Source organism: Bactrocera dorsalis, chromosome 4 (assembly GCF_023373825.1).
Source record: "Bactrocera dorsalis isolate Fly_Bdor chromosome 4, ASM2337382v1, whole genome shotgun sequence".
Classification (NCBI taxonomy): domain Eukaryota; kingdom Metazoa; phylum Arthropoda; class Insecta; order Diptera; family Tephritidae; genus Bactrocera; species Bactrocera dorsalis.
Window position 1 is genome coordinate 1,261,510 of NC_064306.1, and position 15,710 is coordinate 1,277,219.

The following is a 15,710-nucleotide window of genomic DNA, read 5'->3' on the forward strand; positions in this document are numbered from 1 at the left end:
ACGAGTATAGTGAAGTGATTTCTGAAGTTTGGCACTTTTGCTATTTTCTCTGTCAACTGCGCTTGCCGCAAGTGCACCTGTGTGTGTGTGTGTGTGTGGTTGGAAGTGTATAACTGCGCAGTTGGAAATCAATTTGGCAGACAGTTAGTTTTAGTTTCGCATATGCAAGAGGTAGCGGCAGGCGGCGCTCTTCAAAAGCGAAAAACAAAACAGCGGCTTCAAACACACGCACACACATCTATACGTTGCTTGCATACATACAAAGATAAATTAATATTCAGCCAAAGTTGCGGCTTTTTTAGCCATTTTCACGAGCGTGTGTGGGCGCTTTTTGCCAGTTTAAGTTTCAAAGGCGCATTCGCTGCTCTTTCGGCAGCGCGTAAATAAATTAGAAAGCACCAAGTGTGGTGGCTTGCGTTCACCGCCAACGTGTGCATTTATGAAAATCCAAAATAATTTTCGACGCTTAAAGTGTTGCAACTTTTTTGCACAACAAACACATACAAACAGTGTGCTCGAAATTCTTCGCTGCAAGCAGCTGCTACGTCTGTGCGGCAAATTATTTTTGCAATTTTCATTGAATTTTAATTTTCTCTGCTCAAAATTGCACACAAAAATTGTTGCTTAAACGCTTACGTGGCATCTTTTATGGTTGAATTGACAAACAGGCCAGCGTGCCTGGTTTTTGTTTTTGCTATTGATGTGAGTGTTGTTGTTGTTGTTGTGGCAATAATTGCTGATGTGTTATGATAATGAAATGTTTAAAGGCATAATTGAAATTGAAAACGCTCACACACTTCCCCGGGCACTTTGCGCTACATCTGCACATAAGCGTGTGTAGAGTTGCCAGGTTTGTTTTGAAAATATTTTCATTTTCCAATCGCTTTGTCAAACCTTCGAGGGGGCGTTAACAGTTTTTTGGACTCTGCATTTGACGGATTAGATATATGTATAGAGATCGGATCCAGAAAAAGAAACCACAAGAATAACTATAATTAGCGCCAATTTTTCAAATGTAATGATAATCAAATCTGAGTTTGTTTTCCACGACCTTGTCCTTGAATAAGGACTCCGAATTATAGCTTGCCAAAGGTTATGTGAGGTTAGGTCGTAGAGTTGATACAAAATCAATGGACAGCGGCACCTTCCCAATTAAGCGACCGGACATTTGAGGTGCATCCCCTCAAATCGTGATAGTTATTTCGTTTGCCATGGTCGTCATTAAAAGGGGGGTCTCTCATCCGAGGCTGTTTTTGACTGTTCATTGGGGATGTTTTTGACGTGACAGGTCTCAAACCCAACGCACGACCCTGTGGAGAGCATGTTTCGCCTTCTCACTTTAGCTCGCCTTCAAACGGATGTTCTTAAACTACCAAGAGGATACTTGGTCAAGGCCGGAAGTCGTGAGCTCCTTGAGCCATATGTAAAATAATCGTATCTGGTCACTGCCAAGTGAATGGCGATCAGAGAACTTTCCTCACTTGCGTGGTCTTCTACACATGACTCCAACATCCGAGATATCTCAATCTCAGTCTGGCAAAAGCCTGGCAATAGAGGACGAATGGACAAAATGATTCCACCTCGCCTTCTTCCATACCGTTTTGACAAAGATCGTTCCACAAAATACTTATCCAGTCAGGTACCCATACAATATCCAGATTTACTTTGCTGCATAGACGTAGTTCGGAGGAGCTCACACGGTTCATTTTGGGCCAGAAAGACCTCACAGTCGCACTGTCCTGGTTGTTGCCAAGCGGCTGCCAAGTCCACTGGGGGTCCATAGGTCCAAAGTCCTAGCGGACATCGGACAACTGACTCGCTCCCAATCGAATGAAATTGAATTAAAGGTATCCTCCTTCGCAAGCTCATCGGCTATGCAGTTTCTAGTATATCCGCTGTGACCGTGCGCCTATACAAGTCTAATATGGAAAAAGCTTGAAGCTGTTGCTAATAAGGTCAGGCAATCCTTCAAAAATTTTGAGCTCAAAAAACCACTATAGCCGAGTCAGAGTGGAAGTACACCTCACTGAAGTAGAGAGCATTTCGGAGCAGAATATCTAGCGCAACCTGATGGCAGGCATGTAGTCTACCTAAGTTGTTACAAGAAACCCATCTCTTAGTAAAATCTGGTCAGTTTTTTACATTTTAAGCGGATCCATCACTTCCAACCTTGAGTGACTTTATTTCAGTACTCACAGAGTTGCTGTGATCTGGTCTCATCAATTTTCAGTCATCATTTTAACTAGCTTTTATCCACTTTTAACCCTTTCAGCCCCAAAGGACTTTTTAAACGATGTCAAACATATATAGAAGTTGCTTATAAGCAACTTTGGGGCTAAAAAGGTTAATCATGATCATGAAGTTGATCTATAAGATGTGTATTTTAAAGAAGTTTTTGTGTATTTGACTTTTTAAACGATGTCAAACATAGATAGAAGTTGCTTATAAGCAACTTCGGGGCTGAAAGGGTTAATTGATAGAAGTAAAATTGAGCAGACCAAGTGTTTCTTAAGATAGTTTCATGACTTACATCAGTCTGACTCATACCCTTCCTCCCAAAAGCGTAATTTTCTAAAACTTTGCTATCTTAAGCCTGACGAACGCACATCGCAAATATTTCCCAACCTCTGTATTAAGGCTGCAGTAAAGCATCTGGCAACCCTGTACGACATCAGGCATACGCTTTGATGAGCGTAAAACCGGCAAGCACCAACTTAAATTGCCAATAAGTGAACTTTAAATGGCCACAGGAGGAGACAGCAATAATGCAAACAAACAGTCAATGACGGACGAAAGCAGAACCAATAAAAATAACAACAACAGCAACACCAAGCAAGCAAGCAAAAAGCCACAAGAGTACAACAAAAACGAACCGCAGCGTTGGCAACAACAACGATGACGTCAGCAAGAAATTCAAAAGGCGTTGAAGAGTGAAGAGAGCGACGATGAAGCAGATAATTATGATGAGGTGGTGGGAGGTGGAGAAAATCGATGTCGAGAGGAATGAAGCAGCAATATGTGAAATAAATGCGAAGACTGCCGAAGCAGGCAGTGCGGCGTGCGTCTTGACTGAAAGAGTTCAAGTGTATGTGAGTGTGTTTGTGTGGATGAGTGGGCGAAGGCTGTATGTGCAGGAAGTGTGATAATTACGTGTGAATGTCGAACGTGGCTGCACATCCTGACAACGGCTGCCACGGCAACGTACACACCAGCAAGCGCATCAATAGCGGCAGCAGCATAGCGACCCCCACATTTCCGACGCCAGCGCACCTACGTTCGTCATCATCTTCGCCGCCATCAACGTCTGCACAGCTCAGCTCCGCTCGGCACAACCCAGCTCTACGCCGCTCTTTGGCCTGTGGCGCTGGCAGCAATGTTGCAAAAAATTTAATTATGCTCGCTCGCTCGATTTGCAAGAAATGCAATTTTCCACCAAACGCGCTGCCGGCCAAGTGAGTCAAGACGGGTGGGGTAAGGCCGGCGACAGACTGCTTTGTAGCTCAGCGTGCAGTGCGGCAAAGGCACTCAGCCGCAACCGGCAGAAAATCAATTCGGATTCTCGCCTTTGGCGATGTCTGAACGCGCTACGTAGCGGACTCATAACCGTGCCTGCCTGCCTGTGAATGTGTGCGTGTGCGCTGACGACTGTTCACAACATGTCATATGCCAATGTGGCAAGATTACTACATTGATGTTGCCATTTATTATATTATTTGCACACATGCACACGCATATCAACACACACGCAAGTCTGCTGCCAACCTGTTCATTTGTGTGTGTGTGTATGTGACGGTATTTATGTCTATCCGCCGCTGCATTGCCGCAACAGCATCAACTTTTGCGCTTTGCGGTGGTTTGCCTTCAGTGTTGGCCTGAATAAATCAAGACTCAGAGCCAATTGAGTTGTCTGCGCGGCAATGCGCGCCTTGCCAGCCGTGCTCACGGTGATCGAATGCATATGCCAACTAGGCACGCACACACACACACACACTCGTCTCGCAGAAGAAGTGACAATGAACATTTCGCTCCGAAAATGTGTGTATATTTGTGTGTATACACTTGCTAACAGAGTCTGAGATAAACAGTTGCCTCACTTCGAGTGCCAAATAAATTTTCAACTGCCACTTACGAATGGTACTACAGTGGCGCGCGTAGAAATGTTATACAAAGATCTTTGAAGAGTTTATTCTTGCGCCATTGATGCCAAAAATGCAGTTTCCGTTATAAAATTTGTGGCTCTACATTCCGTTAGTCGTAGTAGCTTTAAATATAGTCGAAAAAGTCTTTTCGTATTTCTAATCAAACTTCAACTTATTTTTTTTACATTTATAATGAACTTTAATGAACCCAATATGTACCATTTTGGTCGACCACTTTTTGCCATTTTTTCAGCTAGAGACATTATTCTATCACAGTAAAACATTTCTGGCTCATCGGTGAAAAACTGCGACAAGGAAATTTCACGGGCTTCTCTTGAAGCCAACTTTACTCCATTAAGGAAGTTCTGCATTGACCGAAACAAATGGTAGTCCGATGGGGCAAGGTCAGGGCTGTATGGTGGATGCATCAGCCGAGCTCTCTCAGTTTTTGCCGAGTCATCAAGGACGTATGTGAGCTAGCATTGTCCTGATGGAAGACGAAGCCCTTTCTGTTGATCAGTTTTAGCCGTTTTTTTCGATTGCTTGCTTCAATCTCATCAGTTGGTGACAGTAAAATGTAGAATCAATCGTTCGACCAGGTTGGAAAAGCTCATAGAGAATGAGGACATGAAGTAGTAGAACTTCAGGGAAGGTATACACGTCAGTTAAGTTCTGGGTAACTGCAACAAAAGAAGGAGTCTTGGTTGAGTTAACCGGCACCTAAATGACGTTTGGCTGCTAACCAGACATCGAGAAAACGACCATGAAATTTGAGGAATGCACCGCAACCTGTGGTCTATTGTGTTATTGCGTTATATTTATTGCGCAGTCTAATGCCAACATCATATATTCTGCTCAAATCTAAATTGGGTCAGATTATTTGATCCTACTACATTATATTTCTTCATTCACTGCATCGCCTTTCTTTAACTCTTCATAAAGTAATGAGATACTGAGTTCAAAAGTGGAATACAAAGGTCGCACTAGTCTCTAGTTGACCCCCAAAGCACTGCCATAATTGAAGCGCGCCTCTAATATCCTCCCTCTTCTATGCCCTCCGCCATTTGTAGTGAGTTCAGTAGGCCATGCGGCCGATTATAACGAACTATTTCCTAGTCCATAAACTTGCTAACATCTGAATTACTGCCAACAACAGCGCCTAGGCGTTGTGCAGCTCCTCAAAAGCAAATAAATAAATTTTGCTCGGAAGTCACAAAACTCTGTGACATTCAAAATAATCAAATATCACGTGAGTTGTCACTAATATTATATATGCCGTACATACATATGTTTGTTTGTGCATACTCGTACAATGCTTGTTTACCAACAACAGACGTTCTTAGCCAAATCAAGTTTGCGCAACTTTCAGCTAAACTTTACTCCGATGGCATTTTCTGCGCCAACTTCGTAGTCGTAAATTGTCGAAAGTTTGGTTTGTGGTCAAATGGTCCTGCACGCGCTGCCAATGCTGGCTGAAGTGACAGCCAACCGCACGCCAACTAACGGTACGTTTGGGCGGGCGTGTGGTCCGTGTGTGTGAATGTACATTTGAGTAAGTGAGCGTGCGTATATGTCTCGGTATTGACTTAAATCCTCAGCTCAGTGCATGCGTTTGGGGATCTATTAGACGTAAACCGTGCATTGTCACTGCGGGCGCTCAGTGAAAACTTTCAAATTGGGAAATTCTGACAGATTTGTGGTTGAAAGGTTTAAGAATGCTATCAACTAACTAACTGTAAGTCATATGGGCAGCTCAAGAGCATGATGCATTTATACACTACACTTCGGGAATGTGGCGTGTGTACGCTAGGTGGGCATGCGAGCTGAGAGAGCGCGTCTGCAGAGCGGGTGCTGCAAGTGCAGCATGTTCTTTTGGCAGCAAAGTTTTGTGGTTGCATTGCGTGTGCACAGGGCTTCGGAAGTTATTCGTTGCGTCGGTGTTAAATGGTTAACTTAGCTTAAGGTATTTTTAAATCAAGTTTTCAATGAAAATTAGCGCAGATTTTTTAATGTTTGTGAGAACCGTGTTGGGATATATTTTTCGCATGACTTATCGTATTGTTATTTTTCAAACTGGCTATTCTATTCAGTCCCCATTTATTGATGTGTCATGCTAGCAGCTGATCGTTACATGTAGTTCATTCTGTATCTCTCACGTTCCCATCCTGCTACATTGTCAACCTCTGATTAGTCAGAGTTAGGAGTGTTCGAGATAAAGGTTTTGCAGGAGAATTATAGCCCGTTGCGCATTGGTAACGACAAATACCGCAGTCGACGCACCGTTTCCACGACAGTCGGGTTTACTTAACCGGAACGGATCCGGAATTTTATCCGAGCAAGGACTGTCAACTCGGTATAATTCTGCCGCTACAACAACAACAACAAACGCAGTCTATAGTTTAGCGAATCAAGGTACAGCGCTACGCTAGCTCGATCATCATTGAAAGTAATCGATTCAGTATTTGACGCTGGAAGCGGTGGAAGAGGACTTCTAACTCTCGCCCTGTCCTTTTGTTGCTCTTTTTCTAACAATACATCTCTTTGCCTCTGTTCTTAACTAGATCTGTCTCCTCTCTCACTATCTATCTCAATCTCTAGCTTTATCTCTGGAACAGTTACTCTCTCAGTTTTACTTTATCTTTTCTCTTGCATTTTCTCCATGAATCAATCTCCAACTAGTTTGCTCTCCTATCGCTCCATCTCATGTTCTTTTTTATCTCTCAGCTTATTTCTGTACCGTTATTGCACTCATGTTGCTTTCAGTTTCTCCCCTCCCCTAGCAGACCACAAATTTTATTAATTTTTTCGCAAAAAATTCTAAATCAAAACTCTACCAATATTAAACATAGCTTTTACTATATCGCACATATCGCTTCTAAATTCATATGTGCAATCCTATTGCGGCAACAAGGAAAAGGAAAAAGTGAAAACGCTGGGGTAAATAAAAACATAGTAAAATCGTAGCAAAAACTCGCTGAAGCATTACGAGTATGGTGTGTGTGGAGCTTCGGCCTAAAGCCTTAGAATAACCAATAAAAGTTAACGGCTATGAAAGCTTATAAGCGTGTTTAGATTTTGGTGTGCTTCCGGTTTTTATATGCCCAACTTTTTTGCACTCGATGCACACATGGAAAAATAGTTGCAAGCTGCTGTATGCCAGAAACAAATACCCAGTTATACAACAAACCATATACACGAGCAACTACGGCAAACGGTGTTTAGATAGTAAATGTAAACAGTAAAAATGAAGTGTGTTGTTGGCGGCTGGTAGAAAAGTATCAAATGAGCGGCGAACAATCCCCTGTAAAAGTGATAGAACTGAGCACTGTCGCTTCGAGGTAGTTGTGAGGCGCTGCTGTCGGAGCATACAAAGAGTATTCAATTCAGAATTCTCAGGAAACTCGCTGGGTACTTTCTTGTGTCGAACCAGTAGCCTTCAATACAGAATTTTCTTTTCTATACGGAGACTGAGAAATATTTACAAAGAGAAGACGAAATTTGGGAGTAATTAATTGGAAAAAACAAAGTCAGGGGCTTAACGAGTTATCTAACTTTCCATGATGATCGCAAACCCTCTCAGTACTAGGACGCAATCGAGCTTAGTTGTCTCATTTTCATCCAGAAATCTGTTACAGCACACCAACTTACATCAGCAGCTCATACTGGAACCACATTGCGTGAAACCTCCTGCCAACGCTTGATATTTCGTCCAGCACTCTCAGTTTATGTAGTAATTTCTTGATTAACACCATTTTATTTTACTGCGCCTTTAACTTTTTACAACCAGCGGTATGGCAACTCTGCACACACTAAAGTAACACCGTAAATTTTACCACAAAACTGGAATTCAGTTTTCGAAATGTGAAAACTTTTCTACTAACTTTTCGAGACTCACTCATTCGCCCATCAACTTGCGCACAGTAGTGCGATTCTCTAAATTTATTCATATGCTGATTCGGAGCTGTCACTTTGCATGCACTTTTCACGCTGCTTAGCCTTTGGAGTTATGGTGCTGAGGAAAGAAAAAAGCCTGTAGAATAGCGCGTGGATTTAGTGGAAAAAAACGAGTCGGCGAGATGGAAGACAGCGAAAAAGAGTTTGTGAGCCCGTTAGCGCCATTTGTGAAATATCTATTTGCTATAAAACAAGAAGGTTCTTTCTGCAATTTTCGCTGACGAAATGCTGAAATGAGTATGTCAACTGCTTTGCTGTTGTTTTCATAATGAGCGTCATTTAATTTCTAATTAAAATTTTCGCCATAAATAGTTATATGCCTGCAATACATACCGACTCTGGCTATGGATGAGCTTGGAGCTCGAGTTTAATTTAACTTTTAGGCAATCACACACACACACATACGCAGCCACACGCGCGCATAAAGCATCACCGCAAACCGCAATGTCAAAAACGAAATTTCCACTACGCCCGTTAAAATGCTGATCCTAAATGTATGCTACACTCACTGGCGCACAACGCTTGTTTGCATAATAATTCGTGTGAGAGCGCGCTGACTTTGTTTGAAGCACTTTCGGGGTTAACATACTTTTAGGCGGCAGTTAGTAATTAAATGCTTACGCAACAATTACGCTGCTCATGAATATTTCACCTCTGGAAGAAATTGCAAAATATTTTAATTCATTTTCCATGGCTGATTTTGGTGTAAGACACAATCATTGTCTTCTGAAATGATTGATGATGTATTTTTGTTGTAAAAGTCTTTGATTAACACCTTCTAACGTAATTAAAAATTATAGTTTTTGATAGTCGAAAAAGTCTTTTCGTATTTCTAATAATGAACTTTAATGAACCAAATATGTACCATTTTGTTCGACCACATTTCCTTGCATACATTATTCCATCAGTGTAAAACTGCTCTCGTTTCTCGGTGAAAAACTGCGACAAGTAATTTTCACTGGCCTCTCTTGATGCCAACTTTATTCCATTAAGGCAGTTCTGCATTGACCGAAACAATTGGTGGTCCGATGATGCAAGGTTAGGGCTATATGCTGGTTGCCATAAAACTTCCCAGCCAAACTCTCCCAGTTTTTGCCGAGTCATCAAAGATGTGTGTGGTCTAGCGTTGTCCTTTCTGTTGATCAGTTCTGTCCGTTTTTTCGATTTCTTGATTCAATCTCATCAGTTGTTGACAGTAAAATGTAGAATCAATCGTTCGATCAGGCTGGAACAGCTCACAATGGATTATTTTCTTTCCAATCCCAACAAACACTGAGCGTAACCTTTCGAGGCGTCAATCCTGGCTTTTCGACCATTTGTTGAGCTTCAGCACGCTTGAACCATGATCTTTTTCGCACATTATTGTCGTATTTGATCCATTTTTCGTCTCCTGTTATCATTCGCTTCAGAAATGGTTAGATTTCATTTCGTTTCAGCAAAGAATCGCCGATGTTAATTCAGTCCATTAATATATTGACAAAATACGAAACGACTTTTTCGACAAGACAATATTTATGCCTTATGAATGATTTTTTTTTCAACCACATAAGCTTTCGAACTTTAAAAATTTAATCATACCATATGTATTTATAACATCACGTACGTTAATTTCAAAAACTAGGTTTGTTAAAAAGTCTGCGCCAAAAGCACTTGAAGGCATACATTTAGGCGAACTACCACTTAAGTATGCGTAAATCATACATAGCACACCTCAAGGAAAACAGGCTGAATGCTGGAAAGAGCCGCAACAGCAGCGCTAGGCACTATAACGGTACAATTACTTGCGGCACGTCGCCATTCGCACGTGCGTATCCTTTCAATTTCTACGATTTCCAAAGCACCGTTATAAATAAATAAAAAGGATTTTACACCAGCAAGCAGATCACAGACGCACGCACGCACACACGCACACATACGTGCCTATTTGCATACACGCATGCATTGCATTGGCTTTAGTCAATCTTATTTATTTCTATTTCTGATGCCATTTGCTAAGCCACACAGACTCATTCATTTATTTATTTATTTATCAAATGCACCGCTGCTTCGGCATTGCAATTTCGAAATTGCAAATTTAATGGCAAACTAATACATGCCAACGGCCATATACGATATGCTAGTGTCTGCATTCGCACGCGCGTGTGTGTGTGTGTGCGTGCGTACGTCGTGAAAGGATTGAGAAATTGAATGCGATTTGCGTTGTTTGAATTTAAATTAAAGTTCAGCATTAATAATTAAGCTTAGATTTCTCGTTCAGCTTCGCACGTGCTCCCTATACGTCGATTTGTCGGCATGTGAGCCCGCACGTAGGGTTCCCCGTCTTCTCGCATGCACACATTCGCCATTCGCCATTTGCGTTCGCAGCGAAAACGTGAAATTAAATGCTTACTTGTCTTTGGCGACGACGTGCGCTGGCAATCAATGAGTTAAGTGAGTGTGAATGAGTCAAGCCATCAATGGGTTGACTCACACACGCGCACACACATCGGCGCATAAGTGGCGTAGCGCTGCAATTATTACATACCGACTATTGTAAGTTCGTATGCTTTTAGCCGCCAGTCAATCAGTTCATTTTGGTTTAATTGCGCGCGATTTTCTCTTTGAGGCATTCAATCTTAATCAAGCGCGCTCTAAGCGCATTTACAGCGACTGCACACACACACACATATATGACAATATCTGAATATACGTGTGTGTGTGTGCGGCTTTGTGCAAGAAGTATCTAATTACATACAGTGTGCTTTCATTGCATTCTTGCAACGCTAATCCTCTGCTAAGCACTTGGCAAACATTTAAACTCATTACAGCGGGGAAGAGTGCTAGCAAAGACCTATTTTTTGCATCAGAAACTTGCATGCATGTGACGTTCTGGCGGTAATTGTCAAGGAATGTATATTCAAAACTCCCTAAACCCGGGGAGTAGCTATGCGCCCTGTTTTTTGCCCCTCTGTAGAAGGGACTGTAGGAAAATGATCGGAATACTAACTGGTCACTGTTTGGTGGCGGCACACGCCCGCAGAATGGCACTGACAGATCGATACAGAAGAGAAGACCAGGGAAACAGTGGAGCATCTCTTGTACATTTGTCCAAGCCTACGCTCTAAGCATCTACGGTCCCCACGGTATGATACACGGAGGAGATATCGATAGTGAGGCCGCAGAGTTTAACTTAACCTAACCTATAGCTATGGCTTCCATCAACTTCAGAATAGAAGCTTAGATCTTCAATATTAGTTCATGAGAAGTAGGCTCACCCAGAGCTTTTGTACTCTCGGGTGTGACTTTTGTACATATACGTTATATTTCAAGTTCTTACATCACAACATTTTTGTAGATCTTCATTGTTTCTTAAGAAGAGTGAAGTTGGCTTTTTGTTTAATTTCGTACAATTACTTTTTTGGACTCCTTAGGTCGTTTGTTCCTACCCCTCAGTGTTACCTTTGATGCATTTGAGAAAGCAAAAATATTTTCTAAGAAGTATTTTGTTTGTTTCGGATATGTAGATCATTCACTCACCTTTTTAGGGTTGAATTCCAGCCTAGTTATGTCTAAATAGCTCCCTGTTTTTGTGGACTCAGGCAGAAAATTCTCACACTGAGTCATCTTTTAGAGCTTAAGAATAACATGTGGTTGGACCTTTCTTTGCTTAAACCAGTTACATCAATTATTGCCACGGTCCTTTTCGATGGTTTTAAGACATGTAGAGCTTGCTTTTTAAGCAATTTTGCTTTGATATGAAAATGAGATAGAGAGAACTTTTTGATGACCTTTCATGTTAATATATAGTATATGTATTCCTCAAATGCCGCAATCTTATCACCAAGCAGAAGTGCTCTTTTATTAATTCTACTTTTTTTCTTCTTTCACAGATCTCAACATTGCATACACTGTCTCTACGCGTTTTAAAAAGGTAAGTGCACAGACGCATAAATATTTGAACACCTGTACGACTTTACGTAATTTTTTTGGCATTCCGCGAAGGAAAGCATTGCCGTTGTGGCTCATATAATTTCCAATGACTTCTACAAGCAATTTTACTTCATTTATTGTTATTATGCGTACCTTTTCTCATGTATTTTGTTGTTTTTTTTTTTATGTTTTTATTTGTCGTCTTTCTCTTCCTCCCTGCTAGAGATGTGACATGGGATTTTTGCTCGCATCGCACAGTTAGCTCTTTTTATGGCGTTATAAAAATCACTTTTATGTTCAGCTTAAATTTAATTCAGTGCTTAGCACTGACAGCAATCAGTTAAAGAGAAGCATTAGGAAGAAGTACCTATAAATAAATGAAGGGACACATGTCTATTGACAACAACAACTGCATGCAATTTCTAAAATCACCACACATCACACTTAATACTGAAGACTTTTAAATATACTTGCAATGTGGTTGCGACACGAGTGAGTGTAAGAGCGTGAGTTGTTGGTTTGCGTCATGGATAAATGCAGTGAGGAGATCAGTTGAGAAAAAGTGTGATTGGAACCAAGTTTTAACACTTTTATGATCATGTATCCTCTTAACTGCTCAGAGAAAAATGTGAGCATAGCGGTGTGCGTCTTGACTACAAGTTCGATAGAAACCCACAAATGTGTGTCTTGGCTAAATGTTGGCTTAGCCTTTAACTCGTTTTCTTTACTTTTCAAATATCTTTTCGCACTTCATTTTCCATGTATGCTGCTCTTCACATAGCATCATTTTTCCCAAAACATTAATTTTTTAGCAATAACATACTATTCCAACACGCTTTCGCTTCTTTTTCTACTTTCATTTCTATTTGTATTATATTTTTTTTCACAGAAATCCCAAGTTCCAGTTTTTTATGTGCACTCACGCGCATATTTACGAGCCCAAGCAAGTGCGCTTCAGTGGCCGATTTGACCATTAAAATATCGTTGAGCGACGGCTAAAACGTTGCTTTAGTGGCGGCGACGTGTGGCCAGCAAGCCTGCAGAGCTGTGGCCGTATCTATGACGATGGTCACCATGGCTGCCTCGATGGCTGCTTTGACTGCTTTGGCGCTCGCCTTTCGGTGGCGTTGCTGAATTTTATATTACTCTCTGTTTTTTGCTCGCATTGCATTTTTAGTAGTTTTTGTTTGCAGTTTTTCTCCTGAACTCTACTTGCCACTCACTCCTCTTCTTTTCATGTTCCAAAGGACATTTGGTGCATTTTTTAGTAGCTGGTTGCTGGTTGCTGGCAGCAACAGTTGGCGCAAATACAAAGCGAAAGCCATACGCAAATCACTTCACGAATTCAATTGTGTGTGCGAGTATGTGACCCCACACCGAAAGGCTTTTTATAGATTCTGTCCAGCTTTTTGTGGTTCGAGGCTCGGTCATTGCTACCTTGCGGCACAAAGAGACGTAATATTTTAATTTTGAATGCTAAATTTTATAGAAATTCTATAATCAGCACTGATTTTCAAAGCACAACTTCCCTGGAGGACTTGATAAGAGCATGCAGGGTTTGTCGGGAAAGTAATAGCAGTTGCACCACGACAACACCCCGCTCACACCGTCTTTTCTGTGAACAGCTATCTAATCAAGGCCGGCATCCCATACTTCGGCAGCCGCCCTACAGTCCAGATGTCACTTAATATATCGAACTAACTAAAATATAACACGAAAAGTGATGGTGTTTTGCTTTAAATGCTTTGAATTCATATTTTATTTTATTTGGACTGAAATATTAATTTGCGTTAATGAAATCCTGAATTGCTTTGAATATACCTCATGCAAAAGCCTCTTGTTCTTGTCTCTTCGGCTCTCCTGCTCGGTTATTGATAATTCAGTTTTATGCCAAATCCTAATCAGCTCTTCCTAAACCATTCATTTTCACTCCATTCTCGCTGTGGTCATAGTTCGAAGCCAAAAAAGGTCATAGACAAACCCGGATAAAAATTATGTAATATGTATCCCGGCAATCCATATTAACTTGATTCTTTATCACTCTTCCGTTGCCTTTCAGTTCCAGTCTCTAACCCGTTACTGCTCTCAGTCAATCTGCTCTCACTGTCTGTAGCTGCGCAAATGCATAAGGTAGTGACTGCCGATTTCAATTCTTTGCGCTTCTCACGCTCTTCCTTATGTTTATCTACGCTTCGGCTCTTCTTCTGCACGTTGCCGAATGCGATCGTTTTTAAGATCTGCGCATAAAAGCCCAACTTCGTCTCCAGAGCCATGTCTATGAAGAAGCGCTGAAAATCCAGATGTCGCAAGCGTCGACGGCCAAGCGCGTAATAGTCCGCATTCGAATTCTCAAAGCGATATGTCATCATGATCGGGTAGAATTGAGGCAACAAACGCGATACGTGCACTTTAAAATTAACCTTGGTCATAGCCAGCGGTCTGCGCTGCTCCAGTTCGGGTTGCAAGTGACGTGAAAAGTACGCACTCAGACAATATGTGCAGCCCTGTGGCTGCTCGCTCACCGCATCCTTTTCCAGATGCACCTGATACTGTGTGTTGGGCGTGAGGCGCCACATGCTCAGGTAATCGTAGACCAGCTGGACCAGCTGATGCAGTGAGAACTCGTCAATGCGAAACCAATCAATGCGCTTATTCGCATTAGTTTCGGTCACAGCGCGTATGCTGCTCTGCCGCTCTTTCGCCGAAGTGGAAGCGCTTTCATTGGCAACGGGTGTAAGCTTTAAACGATTGTTTGCTTGTACCACGCACTCCCGTGGATATTTGTAGAGGAACTGCTCTGCGGGATCGGACACTATCCAATCGATTGCCTCGTTGATGGCTTTGCCCACGGCAGCATTGGCGCAAAGCTGTATGTCCTCCATGGCGGTTTTGCTGCAAGACGCTTTCTGTTGCATGGCTCAGAGAGCAGTGCAGTTCTAGAGCACACGAGAGAGCGTCGGAAGTTTATTTAACGTCGAGTTCAGAAATTTACAATTTCACAATAAATTTTGATGAGTTCCTCTCCGAACAAAAATTGTATAGAACAAATCACGTGTTGTACAAAAATTTTGACTAGAACGACAATGTCAATTATTGTAAATAAAATGAACGAGTTTGTGTAGGGTAACCCAATGAAAAATAAAAATTTTATGGAGACTTCATTACGTAGACATCGGCTCGGTGTTGTATTACTATCCGTAACACAATATTAGTGAATCCATCACCAAGAGGATCCCACAAGTATCTAGTTAAAGTTAACTTCTAATGACTTAATGTAACGGCTCAAGGTAGGTCTTCTAGATCTCAGAACTCAAGAAAATTTTCTGTAATTCATTTGTGACCAGCATCCAATTCAGTTGCTTTGTTTGCTTTTGCTCTACTTCTTACCTAGAGTCTCGCAAAAAAAACATTAAACTCAGTGAAACTCTAAGTAAATTCGACCGGTCCTTCGGATCTTTCCTTCAAATTTCGGACACAAAGTTGCTGGCTGCGGCCGATTGAATCTTTGCTTGTTTATAAATGATTAACATTTTCTCTATCCAAACCCTTATTTTCCATTATTTGTACACGTTTTATTACGAACTTCCCACCGCAACTCTAGGGAGCTGTTTCTTTGTTTCATATTTTCGTACAATTATTGTAAACAACTATTTAATTGCAACCATTCGGCATTCACTATGTCACTGGGGTCACTCATGCCAGCCCACA

At 41.6% G+C, this 15,710-nt stretch overlaps 2 protein-coding genes across 2 annotated transcripts in view; one reads left to right on the forward strand and one right to left on the reverse strand.

Moving 5' to 3' along the window:
- The window catches only part of LOC105230419 (TWiK family of potassium channels protein 7), a 163,114-nt gene that overhangs the window by 100,123 nt on the left and 47,281 nt on the right, over window positions 1-15,710 (forward strand). The window contains exon 8 of the mRNA XM_049454276.1: window positions 11,963-12,003. The gene's annotated coding sequence lies outside the window, so the exon portion shown is untranslated. The remainder of the gene's footprint in view (window positions 1-11,962; window positions 12,004-15,710) is intronic.
- On the reverse strand, window positions 13,731-15,140 carry LOC105230413 (uncharacterized). Its single transcript, XM_011211168.3, has one exon. The coding sequence runs from the start codon at window positions 14,915-14,917 to the stop codon at window positions 14,024-14,026; it is 894 nt and encodes a 297-aa protein (XP_011209470.2). The 5' UTR covers window positions 14,918-15,140; the 3' UTR covers window positions 13,731-14,023.

Excerpts from the sequence above, each read along its gene's own strand:
- LOC105230413 (XM_011211168.3), bottom strand. The coding sequence starts at position 14,917 with ATGCAACAGAAAGCGTCTTGCAGCAAAACCGCCATGGAGGACATACAG.